General features: G+C 33.3%; 1 protein-coding gene across 2 annotated transcripts; it reads right to left on the reverse strand.

Annotated features, from left to right (window-relative positions):
• Nucleotides 1-6,678: 6,678 nt before the first annotated feature.
• Nucleotides 6,679-8,106, reverse strand: LOC108979633 (transcription factor KUA1-like). Of its 2 annotated transcripts, none has more exons than XM_018950342.2 (3): nt 7,613-8,106; nt 7,271-7,470; nt 6,679-7,141 (listed from the first exon to the last, which is right to left on the reverse strand). In XM_018950342.2, exons 1-3 carry the CDS (start codon nt 7,920-7,922, stop codon nt 6,710-6,712), a joined length of 942 nt encoding a protein of 313 aa, XP_018805887.1. In that variant the 5' UTR covers nt 7,923-8,106; the 3' UTR covers nt 6,679-6,709. The 2 variants fall into 2 exon arrangements, with proteins under 2 accessions (XP_018805887.1, XP_018805886.1); XM_018950341.2 differs by having other exon boundaries at nt 6,679-7,147.
• Between the last annotated feature and the right edge of the window lie 18,377 nt (nt 8,107-26,483).

Consider the following 26,483-nt stretch of genomic DNA (forward strand, 5'->3'; position numbering starts at 1 on the left):
AAATCATTGTTAATTTATGTACTATATATTGCACCTTTTTTTTCCTCGATTTTCGTTGCTTAATTAACTCAAGTAATCAAAGTTGGTAATTTTTTAGTTTTCATTCCAAACCCTAATTCTCATTTGAATATAAGATATAGAGCTAACTAGCATGTCAATTGATTGTGTTTGTGTAATGATCAACCAAGTATAAAATCTTCGATAACAGAGATTTAAGTGTTGATACAATTGAAATGTAATGACACGATCTTTAAAGCTAAAAAACTTAAGCATTAAGAGACGATGTATATATATATATATATATATATTATAATGACTTCACAATTCATATATATGTGACGCATGTGTCGTGTGATTGGTGTTTGGCTCGCGAGCTAGAGGCCGAGGAGTTACATTAGTAGTTCAAGGTTAGTTGTAACTTGTCTCTCTATAGTATTCTTTTCTACAATGCTTTCTTATTGACAACTATATGACACTTCTCCGTCTTTTGAATATGGAATAATTATATATTGTTAAGTAAAGGATCCCATCACTAATAAAATCAGCACCAAATATTTTCTAATTCGTTATTAATTTATCCACTATATATTCACTTTTTTTTTTTTTTCTCAGTTTTCATTGCTTAATTAATTCAAGTAATCAAAGTTGGTAATTTTTTAGTTATCATTCATAACCCTAATTCTCATTTGAATATAAGATATAGAGCTAACTAGCATATCAATTGATTGTGTTTGTGCAATGATCAACCAAGTATAAAATCTTTGATGACAGAGATTTAAGTGTTGATGCAATTGAAATGTAGTGACATGATCTTTAACGCTAAAAAACTTATGCATTAAGAGAGGATATATATATATATATATATATTATAATGACTTCACAATTGATATATATATGTTATGCATGTGTCATGGGATCGATGTTTGTCTCGCGAGCTAGTGGCCGAGGAGTTACATCAGTAGTTCAAGGTTAGTTGTAACTTGTCTCTCTATAGTACTCTTTTTCTGCAATGTTTTCTTATTGACAACTATATGAGACTTATCCGTCTTTTGAATAATGAATAGTTATATCATGTATTAAGTAAAGGACCCCATCACTAATAAATTCAGCACCAAATATTTTCTAATTCATTGTTAGATTATGGACTATATATTGCACTTTTCTTTTTTTTCTTTTTTTTGCTCAGTTTCCGTTGCTTAATTAACTCAAGTAATCAAAGTTGTTAATTTTTTAGTTGTATTTCTAAACCCTAATTCTCATTTGAATATAAGATATAGAGCTAACTAGCTTGTCATTGGATTTTGTTTGTGTAATGATCGACCAAGTATAAAATATTTGATGAAAGAGATTTAAGTATTGATGCAATTTAAATGTAATGACAAGATCTTTAAAGCCAAAAAACATGCATGAAGATTGGATATATATATAATATTAATATAATGACTTCACAATTCAAATATATGTCATGCATGTGTCGTGAGATTGATGTTTCCCTCACGAGCTAGCAGCCGAGGAGTTACATCAGTAGTTCTAGGTTAGTTGTAACATGTCTCTCTATAGTTCTCTTTTTTTATGCAATGTTTTCTTATTGACAACTATACGAGACTTCTTCGTCTTTCAAATATAGAATAATTATATCATGTCAAGTAAATAACTCCATCACTAATAAATTCAGCACCAAATATTTTCTAATTCATTGATAGTTTTTGTACTATATATTGCAGTTTTTCTCCTTTTTAGCTCAACTTTCGTTGCTTAATTAACTCAAGTAATCAAAGTTGGTATTTTTTAGTTGTCATTCTTAACCCTAACTCACATTTGAATATAAGATATAGAGCTAACTAGAATGTGATTAGATTGTATTTGTGTAAGGATCGACCAAGTATAAAATCTTCGATGACAGAGCTTTATGTGTTGATTCAATTAAAATGTAATGACATGGACTTTAAAGCTTAAAAACTTATGCATTAAGAGAGAATATATACATACATATATATATATATATAATATAATGACTTCACAATTCATATATAAGTGATGCATGTATTGTGGGATCGAGGTTACATCAGTAGTTCAAGGTTAGTAGTAACTTGTCTCTTTATGGTACTCTTTTTTTTGCAATGTTTTCTTATTGTAAACTATATGAGATTTGTCCGTCTTTCGAATATGGAATAATTATATCATGTTAAGTAAAGGACCACATCACTAATAAATTCAGCACCAAATATTTTCTAATTCATTGTTAGTTTATGTACTATATATTGCACCTTTTTGTTTCATTTTTTTGCTCAGTTTCAATTACTTAATTAACACAAGTAATCAAAGTTGGTAATTTTTTAGTTGGCATTTTTAACCCTAATTCTCTTTTGAATATAAGATATAGAGTTAACTAGCATGTCATTGGATTGTGTTTGTGTAATGATTGACCAAGTATAAAATCTTCAATGATAGAGATTTAAGTGTTGATACAATTGAAATGTAATGACATGATCTTTCAAGCTAAAAAACTTATGCATTAAGATAGGATATATATATATATATATATATATATTTTATAATGACTTCACAATTCATATATATGTGATGCATGTGTTGGGGGATCGATGTTTGCCACTCGAGCTAGCGGCCGAGGAGTTACAACAATAGTTCAAGGTTAGTCGTAACTTGTCTCTCTATAGTACTTTTTTCTGCAATGTTTTCTTCTTGACAACTATATGAGACTTCTCCATCTTTCAAATATGGAATAATTATATCATGTTTAGTAAAGGACCCATCACTAATAAATTCAGCACCAAATATTTTTTTAATTCATTGTTAGTTTATGTACTATATATTGCACTTTTTTTTTTTTTTTTGCTCAGTTCTCGTTGCTTAATTAACTCAAGTAATCAAAGTTGGTAATTTTTTAGTTGTCATTCTTAACCCTAATTCTCATTTGAATATAAGATATAGAGCAAACTAGCATGTCAATGGATTGTGTTTGTGTAATGATCAACGTAGTATAATATCTTCGATATATATGTAATGGAAATATAATGACATGATTTTTAAAACTAAAGAACTTATGTATTAAGAGAGGACGATATATATATATATATATATATATTATAATGACTTCACAATTTTTATATATGTGATGCATGTGTCATGGGATCGATGTTTGCCTCACGAGCTAGCAGTCGAGGAGTTACATCAGTAGTTCAAGGTAACTTGTCTCTCAATAGTACTCTTTTCTGCAATGCTTTCTTATTGACAACTATATGACACTTCCCCGTCTTCTGAACAGGGAATAATTATATCATGTTAAGTAAAGGACCCCATCACTAATAAATTAAGCACCAAATATTTTCTAATTCATTGTAAATTTATGTACCATATATTGCACTATTTTTCTTTTGCTTGTTTTCGTTGCTTAATTAACTCAAGTAATCAAAGTTGGTGATTTTTTAGTTGTCAATCCTAACCCTAATTCTCATTTGAATATAAGATATAGAACTAACTCGCATGTCAATTGATTGTATTTGTGTAATGATCGACCAAGTATAAAATCTTTGATGACAAAGATTTAACTGTTGATGCAATTGGAATGTAATGACATGATCTTTAAAGCGAAAAAACATATGCATGAAGAGAGGATATATATATATACACATATTATAATGACTTCAAAATTCATATATATGTCATGCATGTGTCGTGGGATCGATGTTTGCCTCGCGAGCTAGCGGCCGAGGAGTTACATCAGTAGTTCAAGGTTAGTGGTAACTTGTCTCTCTATAGTACTCTTTTTCTGAAATGTTTTCTTATTGAGAACTTTATAAGACTTGACCATTCTCTAATTTTTTTAATTATTAAATCATATTCAAGAAATTGAAAATAGCCTGAGGGGGCTGAGGGGGAGGAGCCAACGTTCCCACCCCCTTCTCCCCCTCCCCATTTGCTTTTCTTTGGTTTTGTTTCATTTTTGTGTTTTTATTAGATCTAATAAAAGCAGAACACGTTCCAGTTTCCCCAGTCCAGACTCTTTCTTTCGGATCTCTTTTTTCTTTTCATTGTTAGATCTGTTTTCTCCCTCAACACCATCTGTCTCTTTCCTTTTTGTATATCCTTGCATGGTGTTGCCACTGGGGTTGAGGATCCGCAAAGACCAGAAAACCCGCATGAGACGGTACCGGGATGGTGCTCATGCAATGGTGTCCTACGTTGCTGTATGCTGGTCCAGGTGCGGTGTGAAGGTCCTGTGCCATGCGATGGTGTGATCTGTGATGTGTGAGGTGCGATGTCGTGGTGCGTCTATGCCGTGTGGTGCGATTCATGATGTGGTGTGAGGATGTTGTGCGCTCAGGCTCATGCGATGGGTGGTTTTTTATGTCCGATGGGTGCTCGTATGGCCGCTGTTTTCGTGCACTGGGTGGGTGAAGCCAGGGATGGGTGAGAGGGACGGTGGAGGAAGGAAGTCCAGGTGGAGGAAGGAAGTCCAGGTGGAGGCTGTCGAATCTTGCGCGGCGGAAGATCGGGCTAAGGAGGAAGCATTTCGGGCAACAGAGGAAGAAGAAAAGAAAAAAGAAAAAAGAGGAAAAAGAAACTTGAAGAAGGGTGGCGACCACAAGTTAGAGATGAAACCTTGCCCTTTTTTAGGCTGGGCTTTTTCAGCCTAGGTTTTGTGTTTGTTTATTTGTGTAGGGTATCTCTGCTCTTTGCAGGGTTTTAATTGGTGTTTGTATTTTGTTTATCTATTTTTTAATAAAAGAAATAGGCTATTGGACTTATGTCCATTGCTAGAAGGTTGGATAACCCTCCCCTTATGGTGGATGGGGTTGGTTGGGATACTCTCCTCTTTTGGAGGATGGAGGTGGTTGGGATACCCTTTCCTCCTTTGGAGGTAGGGAAGCGTTTTATCTCTGTTTTATACAGAGAGTGATACTCTCTTATGAGAGTTTCTAGAAGTTTAGACAATACCGTTGCAAAGTAATTTGTGTGTAGGGAGGCATATAATAGATGTGTAGTTTGGCTTGAATTCAGAGTTTTCTCTATATTAATTAGTCACAGATGTAACTTCCGTCATGGATGAAATGAAATCTATTTCCTATAAAAAAAACTATATGAGACTTGTCTGTCTTTCGAATATGGAATAATTATATCATGTTAAGTAAAGGACCCCATCACTAATAAATTTAGCACCAAATATTTTCTAATTCATTATTAGTTTATGTACTATATATTGCACTATTTTTTTGGCTCAGTTTCCATTGCTTAATTAACTCAAGTAATCAAAGTTGATAATCTTTTAGTTGTCATTATTAACCCTAATTCTCATTTGAATATAAGATATAGAGCTAACTAGCATGTCATTGGATTATGTTTGTGTAATGATCGACCAAGTATAAAATCTTCGATGACAGAGATTTAAATGTTGATGCAATTGAAATGTAATGACATGATCTTTAAAACTAAAAAAACTTATGCATTAAGAGAGGATATATATATATATATATTATAATGACTCCACAATTCATATATATGTGATGCATGTGTCGTGGGATCAATGTTTGCCTCACAAGCTAGCGGCCGAGCAGTTACATTGGTAGTCTAAGCTGGTTAGTTGTAACTTGTCTCTCTATAGTACTCTTTTTGCAATGTTTTTTTTATTGACAACTATATAAGATTTCTCCGTCTTCTGAATAAGAAATAATTATATCATGTTAAGTTAATGGCTGATCCTTCACTAATAAATTCAGCACTAATTATTTTCTAATTTATTGTTAGTTTATGTACTATGTATTGCACCGAGTCAGATTTATATATAATTTTTTACCGGGGTTGTAAATGGTTCAATGGGATCGATAGTACTGTAACAAGACATGCGTGCAGTACTATTGTGATTAATTTGCCTGCAGAGAACCGTCTCTTTCTTAAAAATAGGTGTACCTCAACTACGAATTTTAGGAAAATGAAAAAGTCACGAAATGATTTGACGTTGGAGAAGAGGCCGAAGAATGTGAGAGGAGGGAGCTAGAGAAGTAGCGGAGCTCTTGATCCCTCCACTCCAATGAGTGTTATCTGGAGAGTTTTGTCATCAAGATCTTTTGGGGAGAGATGCATGCAGTTCAAAAAAAAACCTAGCTTTGTTCTCATGATGTCACTTTAGTTCTAATTCCCCGCAGCTGTCGCTTTTAAGACAGCTAGTTAGCACTACGTACAAGTAAAAGTTCATGCCTTAAACAAATGACTTGAGCCAAAGTAGTTTAACCTAGCTAGACTTGTAAGCAAGCAAACACAAAAAGTAGTTAGGTACTGATGATGTTAATAATTTATAGGGAGTTCTTGAGATCTTGGTGCATGGTAGGTAGTGATAAAATGGTCATTTCTTTCTTCTTTGAGTTGTTATTTTCCAAGGGATAGATATTGTACATTCACCTGTAAACCACATATATCTATGCAAATCATGTGTTTGAGCATGTAAGTACTAGATTTTAATAAAACCCCTTAAGCCCATTACATTGCTATCAGATTCAGCGCCTGTGTTGCAGTCACCCCGTAGAGAACACTAGATAGTAGATATCTCTAGTCCTAACAATTTTTTTGACTAATTTTCAAAGCAGAAAAGAGCAAAAAAAAAAAAAAAAAACAAGGGAACAAAATTACGCATTAAGATCTACTAATTATATATGGCAATACCGTAAACATTTAACATGTTAAAATTCGATCCTCATGATCTTCTGCTCGGGGTGGCAACTGGCACCATCAGGGCCGCGGGATAATCATTTCCATGGTTTATCCGTGAATTTGTCAATGAATAGGCCGATATGAAGGGGTTCTGGGGATGATTTATTTGTTCCAAAGGCCTTGGGGCGGCAAGCGTGAGCTCTAGATTAGGTAGTACTGCTGCATTGGGGGAACTGGGTTTTGCAGCATTTGACGTGTTCATCATCAGATGGGAGTCGATCAATCCATATAGCCAAACAGTTTCTTGGTTTTTTGACTCGAAATGTTCAGATCGAGAAAGGCCTAGTAGAGGATCAATAGTACTACTGGTATTGAGGTGAACTTTGTGCCCAAAAGCATATCCAGTAGAAACTGGAACTCTTTGCTTGGGATTACAACTTTCATTAGACTGGCCTGCCATGTTGCTGCTCCCAACCTGCAGCTATGTTCAATAGAAAAGGAAAACAAAACATAATCAATTTAAAAGGTTACGACTTTTTCTGTGACCACAAGATGTAAAAATCTAATGACGCAAGGAAAATCTTCTAAAGAGATCTGCACGTACCATGTCAAAGAGGCTTGAACGTCGCTTCTTCTTCATGTCAAGGCTGGCTTGTCGTAGAAAATACTTCTGAGCATGACTAGCAACTTGGGTTGGAGTTCTTGTTGTCACATAGTTTATAGAGATGCCTCTCCAATCACCCTTCCCTAGCTTCTCGAGCCCGATTAGAAATGTTCGGTGCTCCTCTTCTGTCCATGGAACTCCTAAAAATCCATAAGAATGCGACGTATTTATTTGTAACATAGTGAAAAACAGAATTTTCTGCTCTATTGAAAGAATACTTGTGGTGCTGCTGAAAAAAGTTTAAAACAATAGAATAAAGATATGAATAAATTAGAAACTGACCCTTCTTCCTCTCTTGGGGTCGTACTCGGCCTGTTAGACCATCAGACAGATAACCAATCCTAGTTTTATCAGAATTTTTGTCGGTGGAAATTCTGGATGAGGACAACGAAGAAGGTGGGGATGATAATGATGAGGGTGATGATGAGTACAAGCAATCCATGCTGAAACTTCTCTTCATGGCAACTGAAGATGAAGATAAGTCAAGTTGTACTCCAAAGAGCTTAAGACCACCAGCAAAAGTCCCTCTGTTAGATGTGCAGGTCCTTGAATTATGACCCTCGTTTCCACAATGTGAGCACTTTCTGCCCATTTTCACCCAGACAAGCTCAACCTCTTAGACTATCGACCGGCAAAAATCAACATGATGGGTGAGGTGGGGCTTATGAAAATGGATGCACACGATCGAGGAGAAGATGACTGGATGGACATATTTTATTGTTGGGGTATTTTTTTTGTTTTTCAACTTGGGTTCTAAACAAAAAGAAATCATAAGAAGTGAATCTCTCTCGATCCCTCTCGTTTAAGTGACCTCTAGAAAGCTTACCTTATACCGGTTTGTTTTGTCCTCCGGATTTAGGTAGGTACGTACTTGTCTTTACTTTTTATATTTACATATAAATGTTAATGATATTTACACCGGAGAGAGAGAGAGAGAGAGAGAGAGAGAGATGACCCTCAAATAGTAGATAGATCGAGGAATTGACAAGAAGGGAGGGAGATCATAGAAAATGTAAACTTTAAAAAGTGATTTTGATCAACCAAAGCAAATTACGTACATAGGAAATTTACAACAACCATATATATATATAAATACATATATATATATAAATACATATATATATATATATATTTATATATATACGCGCTAGGGAACGACCCCTAGTGCCTTAGTCCCGGGGTGCACTTGATATAATGATTTAAATATAAATAAAAATAAAATGAAAAAGTCAATAACTTATTCTAATCAAATTAATAATTTCAATACTAATATTAATAATTATTATATTCTAATTAAATTAATGATTAATATCATATATTGAGTGTTTTAAGTATTTTATTAGTTAAATTTACTTAAAGTTGAATTTTACAATGAGAATGCTCTAAAGTGTTTTAAATTCATTTTAATTTTTTATTTAAAAAAAATTAAAACAAAAAGAAAGAAAAATGAGTACACTATCAGAACAAAAAGACATGAAAAAGAGACGTCAATTCATGTGCGCCACGGGGCTATTAATGGCCTTTTGGTAAAACATGATCCTTTATTAAATTCTACAAGGGAGCTACACGTCAAATGGTCAAGGGTCTTAAGAGCCTTTTGGCAAAACAAGATCCTTCATTAAATTCTACAAGGAAGATACACGTCAGATGGTCAAAGGTTTTAAGGACTTTTTGGTAAAACAAGATCTTTCATTAAATTCTACAAAGAAGATACACGTCAAATGGTCAAGAGTCTTAAGGACTTTTTAGTAAAATAAGACTTAGACTGCATTTGAATGTTGAACTGAGTTGAGTTGAGTTGAGATAATAAAATATTGTTAGAATATTATTTTTTAATATTATTATTATTTTGAGATTTGAAAAGGTTGAATTGTTTATTATATTTTGTATTGAAATTTGAAAAAGTTGTAATGATGAGTTGAGATGAGTTTGTTAAACGGAAAAACAAGAAAAGTTAATAGAAAAATAATAAAAATTACTATTTATAATTAGATAGCACTTATTATAATAGAGTGTATATATATATATCGTTGTTATACAATATAGGAGAAGATCGATGAATATATAATAAATTCGCTTTGAATTGAATTTCACAGTTCGTTGAACCAAAGACCGCGAGAAGTCAGGTTGATTTTAATTAGTTGGTTGAGTCAATAAAAATCCTTAAAATGAAACGTACGTAGAAAATTACTACTCCTATATATGTTGTCGAAAAGTTTTTCAAAAGAAAATTTTCAAACAAGTCATCATCATCTAAACCCCAATCAAAAGCACATGAGATTGACGACCGGCCACCATTTCATGCAGATTGTTGCGGAATAATTTTATATTATCTGTAGATAAGATTTTAGATATGTTTATAAGAAATGAGTAATCATCTCTTGTTGAATCGATTTTATTAGATGAGTTAGACTTATAAATTTCTTCAATAATCATCGATCATATATGGTTGAGTTATAATATATATAAATAAATTATAATTATTAAGTAAAGTTAGGATCGGGACTGATCCATCATTTGGATGATGATCTTCATCTATCTTCAAAGTAAAAAAATAAAAATAACTAGTTAAGACATCCCATCCGCTTTGGAAAATTGATTATCAGCTTTAAGATTTGTATTTTTATTTGATCTTTTTCACTTTTAAGATCTAAAATTTTGACTACGTTGAAATTAAGGAACCAGCTTGGGGGCCACCTCGCATGTATATATGCATGCAGGAGGGGGATCCGTTCCTTCATTTCTAAGCCAGGTCGACGAAATTCCGCCATTTCTTTCTTTCTTTTCTCTCTCAATAAATATTGGTGGGACCGTGGGAAGGTCATGTATCCTTATCGTTACAAGTGTGTAAGAAAAACCATTTTGCTAAAAGATAATTATAATTATTAGCTAGGGTACTGTATCCTTTGCTTTCATTAATTTCTTTCTCGATTGCCATATGGCCGGAATTCATTGAGATCATGCAAATACAAGGTTTTGAGTTCATGCATGTCATCATTCGGTATATACATATATATATATATATATATATATATATATATCTATGTATATATAAAGTTCAGATCTTAAATCTCAAAAATGAAAAAGTGGATCTATTATATTATATATATTCATTCACATTTGCTATATATGATACCACTAAATAAAGATCAATGTATTTAAATTTTTTTTAAACTTCTTACCCGAATTTTAGGGTCTAGATCATTGTAAAAGAGATAGACACACAAAACATGTCTCACTCTAAACTCTAGAAAGCAAGAACTAGTCGGCCAGGTGATCCAAACTCAAGAAGAATGTGTAAAAATATTACATTTCCTATCTATATATGCAGGTAAACGTACACTATCTCTTATTTGACTATATATTAATATTCCTCAGTACCATATAATGTATAATTTTGAAGCATGGAGATATGATTCTAAGAATCCATAATCCATATCATCCACTCACAACTCACAATGTTTTAAAGCTTAAAGGTCTAAATATATACTTATTTGTCTTACTAGTTTGCCTAATTAACTGAAAGGGAAGTTTAAAGGTCGTCTAATTTGTCAATTATATATATATATATATATATATATATATATATGCGTACATATTATATATATACACATGCATACATATTATATATATAGAGAGTACTCTACATCTATAAAAAAATTATACAAAATAATCTCACAAATTCAAGTAGTTTGATCATCTGATCTTTTAGATCTACTTTACAATAAAAGTAACTTCATAATCTGACGAACCACATCAAACTATGTCAATTTATAGAATTGTTTTTGTGTAATCTTTTTGTAACTAGAGTATTTCCATTTCATTTAAGCATCATCTCATGTTGATCTTCTATATAATGTATGTATGTCGATCTTAATTAAAGGTCTAGCTTTAGTTTCTCTATATTAATCGATTCACTTCCAGCTTCTTCTAATTATTCTTCTTTTTCTTTTTCTGATTTTATACTATCACTATATTTGATAATAAAATAGAAGTTTTCAGCTTGTGGTCTCTTTAATTTCTTAATTCTTTTTTTAACTGCGTTTATATAATTTTTTTTATTAAATAACAGTGATTATTCTCATGCATTAATGCGCAATTAATTCATGACTAGCTAGTAATCATGTATAATTTCGAAGCAAGGAGCTTTGCTCCTATTCAACCACATCAGTGACATCATCCTCAACCCTTATAATATGATTGAGTGGATATTAAATAATATCACGTAATTAAGCAAGCGCAATTAAGTGAAAATACTATACTTAATTAAAATTTAAGTAAATATATATATAGTCGTTTAAATTTAACACTTTCTTTTTTAGTTTTGCTACCAGTTATCAATTCAAAAACGTTGTTTTATTTTAGAGGGAATTAAAGAATCTATAAGTTATATATCTATCTATATATATAAAGTGTGTATAAGACGAAATTTCTTGTTTTAACGTTTTTTTTTTCGTTAAAGTTAACGGCAATATATATAACTCTATTAATGGCTTGTTGTGCATTAATATATATTGTGCGTGCATGTGCATAATGGCTCTCCAACTTGTTGTGCGGGCGCGTGCATAATGGCTTTGCAGGAAAAGCATAAAAAATAAAAATATATATATAAATCTATTAAAAAAAATGATAATCCCAATGTGTAGAATGTATTTCTTTGGACATTTAGAATGAAATATTACTATTAATTAAAACTTTTAGACATTTTAATATATATTTATATCTTTTTAAAGTTTTTAATACCATTTTGAAGATCGTTTGGTTAAAGCACTACAATAAAATAAAATGAGATAAAATTATTGGAGTATCTGACTATATAAATCATAAATTTCACAATTTAATAATCATAAGTACCAAAATTTTATAAACAGAATTACAACAGTGAAATATCCTCAACGAAGTTATATAGTTATCCAGAAAAATATAATACAAAGCCAAAATATATAGGAAAAAAGATAAATAAATCTCATTTGACCCAAAACATGCCATTAAATACCATCATCTTGTTAAAATACTAATTGTAGTAGTTAATTTATTTGTTAAAGTTCCTTTGTAATATTCTATTAATTATATTACTTGTATAAAAGTTGAAACAATGTCTTCTAAGCTATATATGCCATCAACTATTTTTACAAATTTTATAAAAAAATATATTATTTTTGTAAAATAAATGTTTAATCTAACTAGACAAACGTGCTTTACACGTTACTTTGACCTAGTGTATATATATATATATATATATATATATATATATATGTCGACCCTGGATAGTGAAGGTTATATTTTTGGCATACTAAAAAGGAGTGCTTCTTGGACGTTCTCTTTTCTGATCAAGTAACACTAATGTGATGCTTCTGAGTCTTCTCATTACAAATATATATAGAAATAATTTAAGGAGAGTGAAAGGGAGAGAAAATCAGCGCTCAAATATCGAATTTTGGAGTTCAATGTCATATTAATACTCTTTAAAGATTATATTATTTAATAATGATTCCAACAATATTTGTAATTTATAACTTTTTTTTTTTATAAATCCCCAATAATACATATACACTACAATAGATTTCATTTATTATGAAGGACGAAACCATCACAAAAACTTTTTGGTAATAGTTTCTGTGACAGTTTGAAACTGTCACTAAAAAGGCGTCACAGAAAGTCTGTTGTGACAAAGATATGAAGAGCAACATGAGCCGGCCCTAAATATTTCGAGAGAGAAGCTCTACCTTCTCTCTAGAAGTTCAAACCGAAAACCACCTCAGAGGGGGGTGGGAGTTTCGGCTCCTCCCTCCCTCCCTCCTCCTTGATGCAGTTTTCTCCAAGTGTTTAATTTTCCAATCGGTGTTTTGATTTTATTTTTTGTTTTTTGGAGAAAGTATAGAGAAGCAACGTTTGATGTTTTCTGGTGACCAGCAACCACCACGCACCCCACCGCGGGGTTCCTAAGCCGCCGATCTTTTAGATTGCTGAAGGTTTCGTCAAAAGGAGCGATGCGTGATCCTCATGCACGGGTCAAAGTGCTAGCGTGGCCTCCACATGCCACCATACAGAGGGCTCTGCTGCCGCCACGAGCGGCGTTTCTGGGGTCAAAGATCTCGGTAGCTTCAGGATCAACAGTTCGGCACACTCCTAGCGTGGCACATGTCCTTCACGCGCCATTGCAGCCTCTTTACTCAGTGTTTTTTAGGTTTTTAGTGTATTTCAAGTTTCACTGTTGTTGTATTTCTATTTTTTCAAATTTTCACATGTTTTTCTATTCTGTCACTTGAGTTAGGTAAAAATAAAAGAAATAGATTATTAGACTTGTTGTCCATACCAGGAGATAGTTTTCCCACTCCTCCTTTGGAGGATGGGGTTGGTTTTCTCTCCCCTCCTTTGGAGGATGGGGATGGTTGTCCCTCTCCTCTTTTGGAGGGTGGGGGTTGGTTATCTTGTTTTTGGAGAGTGTAATATTCTTAGACAAATTGGGATTGAAATCTTTGTTCTTACAGAGTCTCATATCCCATAAGATTTTGTCATTAGAAGAAAGCTTATAGAAGTTAAGACAATACAAAAAAATTTGTGTGTGGGGAACCCTCAAACAGATGAGTAGTTTAGCTTGTAATCTGGGTTTCTTCCATGTATTTATCAATCATAGCTGTAACTTCGATTTCATTGAATAAAATGAAGTATATTTCCCATTAAAACAAAAAGTCTTTTGTAATGGTTTAATTGTACAACTGTCACTATAAGTTTGTTTGTGATAGTTGGGAGTCTTTCATGAGTTGCAAGTTCGAACGTGAAGCAATTTTGTGACAGTCAAATTCTATCATAGAAAGTACGTTCGAACATCAATAATAACGTTTGAATGTTAACCCAATCGATTAACATTCGAACGATAATATCTAACGTTCAATCTTTTTCATTCACACGGTCAAATATAAAGTTTGAATGTACACACGATCGAACATTTGTGATGTGATGTTTGAATTTTGCATTCGCATGTTAATGGGCAATTGTTCGAACGTCAAAGATTAAACGTTTGGATGGTTAGTAAATACGTTCGAACGCATCTTCTTTAATCATTCGAACATTAAGAACTATTCGTTCAAATGTAACAGAATAAGTTTGAACGTTTGTGGAGCATATACGTTCGAACGTATGTATCGCACATCCGTGTAGTTATGTTCGAACGTTGTTTTGAAAGTAAAGACAAGTTCGATCGTTTTTTGTTTACATTCGAACGTGCTAATCAAAACTAATAATTTTATAAAATTAAATATCATTCAAATTGTATCATATTAGACCGCAAATAGTATCCTCTCATGAAAATGTTTTAGAGAGTTACAAAATTAAACGATAAATATTTTGAACAATAATAGGATTTATATCTTCTTCTTCCATCTAAACCAACATCTCCCTCTGTATTTGTTCTTGAACTTCAATGTGTATTCTTTCCTCCTAGCCTCTTTGCCGCTCCTGCAAACGCATTTCTAAATCAGACTATCGTGATAAGAAAGCCTCAAACTCTTGCTGTCTCGACTTCATCTGCTCAATTTCTTGGTGTGTGGCATCAAAATTTTTGATAAGATTATTAACTTCTGAAGTTGAGGCCGTGGAGAATGAACCGACACACTTGAAAGAGCATCTCAAATCTCTGACCAAACCAGACTTGGTCCCAAGGACCTGCATAAATATGTTGATGTCACTGGGAAAAGATTCCTTAGAGGCAGACTGCATCACAATCATTTTTTCATACAAGAATGAGGAAAAAAATCATACAATAAGTAACATATTAAAATAAATAGTAAAAAAACATAATATCCATTCACATGTTGGCAAAGTTTGTTCACACAAAATTAATGCTACTTATACTCCATCCATTCAAACAAGATCAAATATGGTCATTAGTTCAAATGAATATTTCATATTGTTTGAATGGACGTGTCGGTTCAAACTGAGAAATATTTCATCCAAACAATTTATTAAGACGAAATTGGTTCGTCTAAAAAAAAAGTTATGTTTGAATGGTTTCGACTGGTTCTGCCCAATTTTGTCTCTAAAAATAATTTTTTGAGTCTCCCAAAACCTTTTGAGACAGTCTTTTCGAGACAAAATAGACACACAATTTTTTCATCTCCAAAAAAAATTTGGGACAAAATTTTAGTTTTTTGAGACAAAATTTTTTGTCTCAAAAAGCCCAATCTCTTGTAGTGTTGGCGACATGATCAATCCACTCATTCTGCGCATCGATGTGAGTAACAACATAGACATGAATAGGGAAAAATTTTTTAGGATCATCATGTTTCTAACAAAGCCACAGTAATAAATTTAAAAAATCATGTTAGTACTTAAATAAAAAAATATGATAAAAATGACTGAATTTTAATACCTAATTACCATTTTATTGGTAAGGCGTTGAAATGACCTTGAACCAGTGCAATGGAGGATTGTCAAAGACATTCTATTATGTGCATTGATAGAACGTAAGTGTTGCAGGATAAATTAACAATGTTAAATATAACCTACGAAACCAATAGAGATATAAATAAGTTATAGGGAAAAAAACCATAATACCTGATAATCTGTGCTTGTGAAGAAATCACAACACTTCCTCCAATCGTCTAACTTTATTTTTTGAAAAGGGGATTGAGCAGCCTCTTTCAACGTCTCAAATGTTTTGAAGTGGTCATGATATCTTCCCTTATGAAGCTGAAATAATATAATCATCAACTCAATCACATTTCATACTTTCTCACTACGATCAAAATTTAGGTCGAATTCATCCTATGAAGTGAATTGCGTCAAAAATATAAAATACAACATCTCTAAAAAAACTAGGGTATATAAACTCACCAATACATGACTCTGAATGTGATCCTTAACCTCATTCGGAACATTTCACCAAGACTGCACATAAAATGGCACATAAGCTTGGAGCAATGTTCCAACATAGGACGAAAGCGATGTCGCACTATCGTTCGCACTATAATGTTGTCACGTTCGAACGTAAAACTGTTGACATGTAAACGTAGATGAAATTAAGTATCCCATATACGACATAGAATCAACGCAGGAAAGTTTCTGCCAACCGTTCAAACAAATCATGGATTTATGTTCGAACGTTAAATTGACGTGCGAACATATATTTTTACTTCGCACATTAATAACAGTGTCAATTGTACTTCGAACGTATAATTTACGTTCGAATGTACTTTCACGTTCGAACGTATATACATCAAATGTTCAAATGTAACGTTTCGTGGAATGTTTGACTCCTAGCGTTTGAACGTAAAATTGCAATAGTCCGAACGTGATTACCTACTCGTTTGAATGTTTTCATTTTACGTTCGAACGTTAAAATTCAAACATTCAAACGTATTTCATAGCAGTTTTTATTTGTTTACCTTTATATATATGTCTACTCATATTTTTTCTTTCTGCAGGATATGTCTCATCATTTGAAAACTAGGAAACGAGGTAGGAAAGGATCCCCGAACACCTATAAGATAGACGTTCTAGTTGTTATAGCCAAACGCGAAGTGTTGATGAACGAGTTCAATGAGCTCACATGAGAGGACAAGACTTTGAGGTCCATCTTTATCTCTAGAGGTTTGACCAATATCTGTGCACTGAGGGAGAGGATATTCCCCTCCATGATCTGCGAGTTCTACATAGAGATGTCGTCCATACCTCAGGATGTAGCTACTCACACTGTAAATGTATGCGGTGCTCAATTTGAGGTATCGGCGAATGTCATCGACGACCTACTCGAAATTCATCGCTTATTTGAGGCATCGACTATAGTGGATGATCAGTCTGAGGATGCACCGGATGTAGGCATACCTGCATCATCTACTAGCCAATCGAGTCTTGGCCAGAGACATAGACCGGCCAGAGACATAGCCCTGTCAAAGGGTGAGGGGAGTGATCAGCATTAGGATGATGACTGCGATGAGGATTTCTTCATTCTCGTTGGGAGATACTGCACATCTTTAGATAAGAAGAGCACATTCTCCCAGATGTTGTTGCTGTCATTTTTCCTCATTTTGCATTTCATAGTTGCAACAAACATAGATCCTTTGGCACATAAGGTCACCTTCAGTTGAGCTCGCGCACAATTCCTCTTATAAGTGGCACATGGAGAGCCCATCGACTTACCACTGAGGATATATGAGAGGATTTGTTGTGAGCCGAGTATCATCTCCACTGATAACCTGCCATATAGTGTGATTATTACTCGACTATTACTAGAGCGGAGAGTAGCACCCCAAGCGGAAGAGTGGTTGACTGAGCAAATGAAGGCACTAGACATAACCTCACACTATCGGAGCATTGGACTTGGAAAGGGGCATGCTCGGCATGAGCCTAGGCCTACATTAGATCTTGTTCCACCGACCCAGTCTAGAGCTGGTGTTGCTACCCATAGAAGGAATACTAGTCAGCAGCCAATGGGTACATCTGCGAGGGATGCGCGCCCTGCTTGCTCGATGCGATGGTCTCAAATATTACTGTGCACATCGACCAACAGATTGCATCAATACAGCAGAGTGTCTCCGAAGTTGGTCATCGTTTAGATATCCTAAACGAAATGGTCAACACATTGGCTAAGGAATTTTATACATTTGTAAAAAACTCGTTCTAAGCTTTGTTGCACTTTTCTCGTATTTTGTATTTATATTTTAATATATTTCTTTTTCTAGTCTTTATATAATGAACAATATCATTTAATATATCTAGTGTTTTTGTATTTCAATTCTCAATCTTTTTTAATTTGAAATTTTATGTTTAATATTAAAACAGTTCATGTTCGAACGTTAATGACGATCGTTTGAACATAAACTAATCGTTCTAACTATAAGACAAAACGTTCGAATGAATAGTCTACACATTCTAACATTCGAATGAATAACTTACACGTTTGCACGTAAAGTGGACTTAATGTTCGAACATAATATTTCATACATTTGCATGTATTCATTCAAAACGACATCGTCTAAGTTACGTTCGAGCGAAATACTATTATAGTTCGATCCTTTAGCCATTTCTCATTCGCCTTTACTGACGGTTTCCTTAAAACTGCTCAAATTTGTAGACTTTAAAAAAGTGACAAATTTGTAAGATTTTTTTTTTGTTTAATAAGTTTAACTATATATTCATATATATCGCATGGATATCTATATATATAGAAAAAATTTTGGACATAAATCTCACACCCTATACACCCACTTAAAAACATATCATTTTACTTTTTTACTCACGTAATAAAAATGATTCCAGACATGTTTATGAATAAAATATGATAAAAATGTAAACTGACATGTTTTTAAAGTGAGTGTGAAGTATGTGAGACTTATGGGTAGCACGACTCATATAAATATATATATATATATATATATATTCTAGATCAGAACTTATGTTATTGTTCTAGAATATCAGTCATTCGTTTATTTGCATTATCCCAAAACAATTATATATTATATATTGCAACTAGTAATTAGAAGATATTCCAATCATATAAATATATATATATATATAAATATATATATATATATTCAAGTAGCAATTATTTTCAAAGGAGAACAAAAACAATTGAGTTATAATTGAAGATCATCAAATCAACAAACCCAAGACCTAATTAATATTAATAGGGACACATATATATTCGGCTAGCTACTTGTATTTTTTTTATTTTATTTTTATACCTCATACAGATCAAAGAAGATCTAATGCAACTCTAATGAGACTCGTGACTGTCTTCTAAAGGGCTGTACTTATTAGTTTATACAAAAACTAAGTTTATTCAAAAGTGTGTCTTGCATAAATATATGTGTGCGCGAGCGCCGGCCAAACCTTTGTGTACTTAGTTTATTACAAAAACTGACACAAGATTAGTACTTTTAAGACAACAAAATGCCCAGAAGTGTATCATTTTAATTGGATGAAGTAAAAAGCACTGCATCTAAAGCAGTACTGTTGAGTGTAATTCACTAATGAAAGTCGGTTCAAAGTACGTACGTATCCCACTAATACTTACGCAGTTTTCACATTATCATTTAGAATAATTCTACTTATAATCATTCCTACATCACATATAGTAATGTTACAAACAGTTATAGAATACGTAAATATTGTATAATCGTTTTGAAAAAGAGTAGGATCTATTATTAAAAAATTAATTTTTTTTTATGTGAGTTTCATATTTATTTATTTTTTTCAAAACTACTGCACGGCGCTTGCACACTCACAACTGCAAGTATCATTTCTCTTATTTTTATCTTATTTTTATTTTTTCTTTTAGCAAGCATGTGATGTAAGAATAACGAATATTAGAAGAACTCAATTAGTTTAGTATGAATAAAAAAAATTAAAACAACAGTAATAAACAGTGTAGACAGTTGAATAGGACTCTTTCATTTATATATACCCCAGTACTACTACGTACTTTGCAAAGGATCCACACCCGTTCAAAGTATACTCTGCTTGTAATTGACTCTGATACCATTTCTAATGATTCAAGAAAGTCCCAAAGCGAGATTTAGATCACCCATACTAGATTACAACAAGAGTACTACTCCCTTTATAAGAGTACTATTGATGCACAATATTCCGATCGAGGTACGATCGATCACCTATGTCTATGTTATAAAATATCAGCAACCATGCACACATATTGCAATTAGTCTTTTGGCTAATTAATATACTTAAAAAATTAGGATGCAAATGAATTCAAAAGTATGGATATAGAAAAGGTAAAGAACGGGCAATGTTGCTGCAGAGGTCACATCCAAGTTTATTGAGGATCTCAGACATGATGATGCGCCACTGATCATTGATTATGTAGGAACCTTGTCTTTGTCTGATCTTTTGTTTCTTTTAATTAGGTTTATATGTCATGATCTTATATTATGGTTACATAATTAGCATCAACTGTCCCACTAATGCTAAAAAGAAGGATTACGTCATCACAGATCATAATCCTGCATTAGATTACAGTTCTACTCTTGCGGAATGTCCAATGTACAAGCACTTTAATTTGTGTCTTTCTTTAATCATAAGATATATCATTATCTAATCTTATTCACAGAAAAAATTATATGGTTTTGTTAGTGGGAAACTATATGCCTTTAACTGAGATTTGATGATTTTATAATCATCTTGATCCCCCGGCGAATTGTTAAATAGTAGTACTGATATTTAAATATCTTTACACTATATCCACGTGGCATGATTTGATTTGTAAGATTTAAATTTTAAAATTTATTTTTTAAATTAAATCATACTGCGTGGATAGAGTGTAGTGTAAAAGTTTTCAAATAAAATTATTCATTGCGAAAACAATGCCATGCGACTTGTATCTTTTTCATATCCGGAATTAAAATATAAAAAATATATTCATTATTCATTTTATCATCATCCACTCATCATTCTATGATGTGGTATTAAATGATTGGTTCACGTGAAATGAAATATAATAAATAGTCTTTAATAATTTAATGTCGTCACATCATAAGATAAGGAGTAGCATTACTCATTAAAATAAACTTTAATTATATATATATAATATGGAGTAAGTAGTTATAAGTGTCAAATTCATCTTTGGCCTAGTGTCATTTCCTCGACCTTCATAATTTTATATATATATTAGCTAGTGGTGCAACCATGCGATGTATTGAAAAGTTATTAGATTTTTATTATATATATATATATATGGATGACGTACGTGATGATCATCGAGTTTTGATCTGAACGTGGCATTCTTCTATTACTAACCCTTTTTAATTAGATATAAAGAAAATAAGACGAAAGATTATAAAAAGAGAAAAAGAAAAGAAATCTTCGAGACCTATAAAATTCCATATTTTTTAATAGTTATTTATCTGATATTTCAAATAATTTTAAACTTTTAATGATCAAATTCATAATCAATTAAAAGAATATTAAATGGCTCGATAAGAATACAGACTTTGCTTAAGTTATATATGTTTTAGATCGGAATAATATATATAATTTCAAAAATGAAATACCATATTAATATGTTTACCCTCATATATATTAGAGTTTTACTATACATCAGCCACTATTCACTTTCCACCCCACACCTAACAATTTTTTCTTTCTTTTTTCATAGGGTATGCGGTGTGGATTAGTGAATAATGGCTGATGAGAAAATTAATTCTATATATTATGAAGAGGAAGACATAGGGCTGGTTTGGTTATAATTTTCTCAAACTTTCACACAAAATATAATAAATAATTTAACTTTTTCAAATCTTAAAATAAAAATAATATTAAAAATTTATATTATAACAATATTTTATTCAACTTTCAATAAAATATCTCATCTTATAATCTCATATCATCTGAACTACATAACCAAACGAAGCCATAATGCTCTAAAAAGAGGAGGTTGCTGCTAGATCACCAAGCCTAGGAAGGGTCCTTTGTAATTTAAGCTCTGCGGGGTGTATCTAAATCTAGAAGAATTATTGGGAAGATGGTTTTTTAATACTACTAGTAGGTGAAGTAATATTTGCACATTGAATTTGTTAATATATATATATATATATAGTACATCATGACCAACAATATTACTTTATTCCACAAAGAACTGACTTTCTAATTCTACGTCGAGGGGTGGAGAGGATTAAACAAGAGACATGATATTTGTAGTTCTAGGATATACAAATCTCGCATTCATTTTAAAAAAAATGAATAAATTTGAGATCTACATAAAAAAATTATTTTTTAATGGTAAACTCTAGTTTTCTTAAAAAAAAAAGTACTCGAGACTTGCACACTCCATGTCATATCAGACCATGCGCTGAACATATTCATATCATTTCCATTTGATCAAAAATAGATCCAAATCATTTTCATATCACAAGTACAAAAATTCACAGACATCATATTCACTCTTTTGCACATTTCAAAAACATGTCAAATATTGTTCATGTCTACACTATTCATGTCAAAAGCATTTATTTTCTCTTTCATACATATCTCATGTAATAAACAGGCTCTAGGCCCAGCCCTTTTGGAAGGCAACCGGATGCATGAAGCCAGCCCACGTTCTTGTTGAGGGACTCGGACGGCGTCGTTTTGGTAAGCGATTTCTTCTCATTTGAATTTCCTTTCCTTTCCGTCGGTTACTTCTTCCTTCTTTTCTCTTTCTTTTCATCCTTCCCAGCTGCCCTGCTTTTCAGAAAACTCCTCCATTTCGCATGCCTCACCCCCACGTCGTATGGTTTTGTGCGGTTTCCATCACAGAAATTCATTCCCGCATCACATTTGAAACACCCAGATTTTTTTTATTTCTCTACACAGAATTCTGGTTTGGTTGGCACTGCTCTCTCCGTGGGTTTTCAACCCTCGCACCGCCGCTGACTTGGTTGCACGACAGTGAGTCACTTCTCCTCCCTTCCGTTGTTTTATCTGTACCTCTTAGTTGATTTTGTAATTTTTTCTTCATTTGGGTTTCGGCTTTGTGCAGCGTTTTCGTGAGTCTCGCATACTGCCTTCGTTGGAGCTCTTCTTTGGAGTTTTTTTTTTCTTTTACTTTCGGTAACTAATCCGCCCACTCTTAGATATTACTCGTAATTTTTTTCTTATACTTGCTGTTACACATTCCATAGACCCTCTTATTTCTTTTCTTTGGTTTGTCTATCGCACACACACACGCTACTTGGGTTGGCCGTGCACTACACTTAGACATTAATTCCTCTTTACGCAGACGTACCACTAGCATTTTCAATAGAAGAATTGTGAAATTTATTTTTTTGAGTTGATGTTTTATTTGTTGGATTGTGGTAGAGTGTGTTGGAATTCTTGATGTGAGGAGTATGATTTTGGATGAATTGTGAGACTGTTTTGGATTATTATTTGAGACTATTTGGTGTAAAAGGATGGGTGTTTTGAGCTAGTTGTATGGAACTTTTATGCAAGTTTTGAATTGTTGAATGACTAGAGTATTGATGCTTGCACTGAAATTGTTTTATTCGAAGGTTGGAAGTGAAGTTTGGTTTGGGTTATGTTTTAATTATTGGAGTTGCTGTTGTTGGTTTTGGAAACAATTATAGTTGGTTTGGTGTTAATAGAAGGTGGTGGTTGTTTTGGGTTTTAAATGCGAATGGTTTGAAGATAGAGTTGTTCGGGTTTAATTGTTAGGATAGTTATGGAGCTGTGAAGGGACTGTTTTGATTTATTACTCAATAAATAGCAGCCTACTAGATTGGTTATTAAATGTTGGATATATGTTTTTTGTTTAGGTGGTGTTACTATTAGAGTTCCGGCTCAAGGTGTTGATAATACGAAGAAGTCAGGTAAGCGGGGTTCATATACTAGTTTTGCAAAAAACAAATGAAATGAGGTTGACTTTGAGAATAAATGTGTTTATTTTTTTTGAAAAGAGATGATCTGAAAACAACCTCAAATGTTTATTCTGCATATGCATAAATTCAGTATAAGAGAAAGTGTTTTTCTGTCATGACTGGTGTAGACATGAGCTAGTTTTGTGCACTTTATTTCTGAACTATGCAAAAGAGCGAATAAGGAATTCTAAAAGTTTTGTTATGAGTCAACGGAAATATTTTGATTCCATTTAGTCGATCATGTGAAGTGATCTAAAACAATTAAGTATTTTGTTTTGATATGACGAATCATCTGAAAACCTTAGCATGAAGTTCTGATTCTGTATATGATTGTAATTGGATTCCGATGAAATCTGTTCTGTTTCTGTTAAGGCCCAGCCACAGGTATAATGGTGGTTTATAACCCTACCACGGGGGTGAAACATGGTATACGGCTCAGCCACGGGTATAATGGTGGTTTATAACCCTACCACGGGGGTGAAACATGGAATATGGCCCAGCCACGGGTATAATGGTGGTTTATAACCCTACCACGGGGGTGAAACATAGAATATGGCCCAGCCACGGGTATAATGGTGGTTTATAACCCTACCACGGGGGTTAAACATGGTATTGTCCCGATGTGATACTAAACGATGATATGATTATAATGTTTCAGTTTAGAAATACCAACGGATTTTCCTTTTGGAATATGTTTATTTTTTTATGGAAATTTCGCTCTAATGTTTTTGTACAAAGTTTTGTTTCTGCATTCTGAAAGTAAATGTTTTGTTCTGCTTATCAAATGTTATAAATGCTCATGTTTACATGCTAGTATATGCTCTCTGCTTGCTGAGTTGTTGATAACTCACCCATTTAATCTTCATAATATTTCAGATGACATTGATGGTTCAGCTGAGGATCAATATTAGAGTTTATGGAGAAGATTAGCAGTGAATGGTTGTTGGGTACCTCGTGGTATTAGTGTTGATGTTGGATGTTATTTATATTTCTTAAGTTTGCTTCAATGGATTTAGACAGTTTATGGAGACTTATGTTAATGTTTCATTATTTCTAGTTTGTTATTTGAGACATGAAGAAGAGTTGATTTTATTTGGGTTGTTGGATTGGAAATTGGATAGATGAGTTTATATGGTTTATTTAATTGAAGTATTTACGTTTGATTTGAGGTTTGGGAAAATATATATTCTTGAATTTGGAAGTACTCTACCCTTGTTACAGTTGATTATCAGGTTATATGAGTTAACTCCCCGGACCCTCAGGGACGGGGCGTTACAATTGGTATCAGAGACAGGTTTGAATTCTTCATACTGTAGACCTTGGAGGTTTAGATATCTGTGGGTTCATAAGATGTGAAAATATAGGAACTGGAGGATTATAAGGATAGTCATGTAGATATTTAAGTTTGAGTTCCAAGAACCTTATGATTGATTTTGATGGGATTTGAGGTTTTAGATTTGGCTGATGTTAGGAATTGAATTTGGAACTTTGAGGTTATAGATTCTAGTGATATACGTGTGTATTTAGTGATGTCGGATTTACATAGTTATCTGATATATATATATATATATGTATATGTGTTTATATGCATATTTTATTTATCTTCTTATTTTATTCTATTTACCCGGTATTTTCGTTTTCTATTATTTTAGAACGTTTCACCAAGTTTAAACTTTCAGGATGGCTGCTTGTCGTCAAGTTCGAACCCTTGAAGATTTGAACGAAAACGACAACGGTGGGGGTTGCACGTTTGAACAATTTAATCGAACGCATCCTCCCATCTTTGATGGAAGAGGCGATGCGAACGCTGCAAAAGATTGGATACAAGGCATTGAAGAAATATTTGGTGTTTTGGAGTGCACCGATCAGCAAAAAGTCAGGTTCGCAGCTTTCAAACTATCTGGAGAAGCAAAGATATGGTGGAATTATGAGAAAGTTATCAGGGAAACTGAGGGGACTGGGTTAATTGTTTGGGCTCAATTCAAGCAGAATTTATTTGATCGATTTTTTCCTAAGGCTGATAGGGAAGCAAGAGCTCGTGAGTTCACTAACTTGGTGCAAGGGACCATGACTGTGCGCCAGTATGCTGCAAGGTTTGCGGAATTATCACGTTTCGCCGCATACTTGATTCCTGATGAGGAGAAAAAGACTAGGAAGTTTGAGGAAGGTTTGAACTACAGGATTTATGAACGGGTGATGATCCTACAGATTCAGAATTTTTCAGAATTAGTACACAAGGCGATGCTAGTTTAGCAGAATCTCAAGAGGGGTGCTGAATTGCAAGAACAGAGGAAGAGAGCTGCTCCACAAGGATTCCCTAGTTCGGATCAAGGGCAATGGAAAAGGAGAAATGAGGGGAGCAGTTCAAGTCAGAGACAGATACAGGGAAATCATACCTCTAACCCCTGTAAGTTCTGTGACCGCATACACCATGGAGAGTGCAGAAAGGAAGTGGGATATTGTTTCAAATGCGGTAAGGATGGGCATTTCATTAGAGAATGTCCATTGCTTGTGGAGAACAACAGAAGGCCCAACCCAGCTCAAAACTTTAGGCTGAATAACCAAGGCAACAATCAGTGGAGGACTGTACCAGCACGGGTGTTTGCTTTGACACCGGGAGAAGCTGAGGACAAGGATGATGTCATCACAGGTATAATTTCTGACCGTCTCTTAATTTTTTTTTTTTTTTGTGTTGAGAATTAAGGATTATTTATCTTATTATCTCTTTGGATTATATGACGTAACCAGGAATTGTTCCCTTATTCCTCAATAAGGCTATTGTTTTATTTGACTCGGGGGCTACC

The sequence above is a fragment of the Juglans regia genome, chromosome 10 (assembly GCF_001411555.2).
Source record: "Juglans regia cultivar Chandler chromosome 10, Walnut 2.0, whole genome shotgun sequence".
Taxonomy (NCBI): domain Eukaryota; kingdom Viridiplantae; phylum Streptophyta; class Magnoliopsida; order Fagales; family Juglandaceae; genus Juglans; species Juglans regia.

Coding starts and splice junctions, on each gene's coding strand:
- LOC108979633 (XM_018950341.2), bottom strand. CDS start 7,922: ATGGGCAGAAAGTGCTCACATTGTGGAAACGAGGGTCATAATTCAAGG. Junction 7,471..7,612: donor ACCCCAAGAGAGGAAGAAGG/GTCAGTTTCTAA, acceptor ATGGATTTTTAG/GAGTTCCATGGACAGAAGAG. Junction 7,148..7,270: donor GTTCAAGCCTCTTTGACATG/GTACGTGCAGAT, acceptor TATTGAACATAG/CTGCAGGTTGGGAGCAGCAA.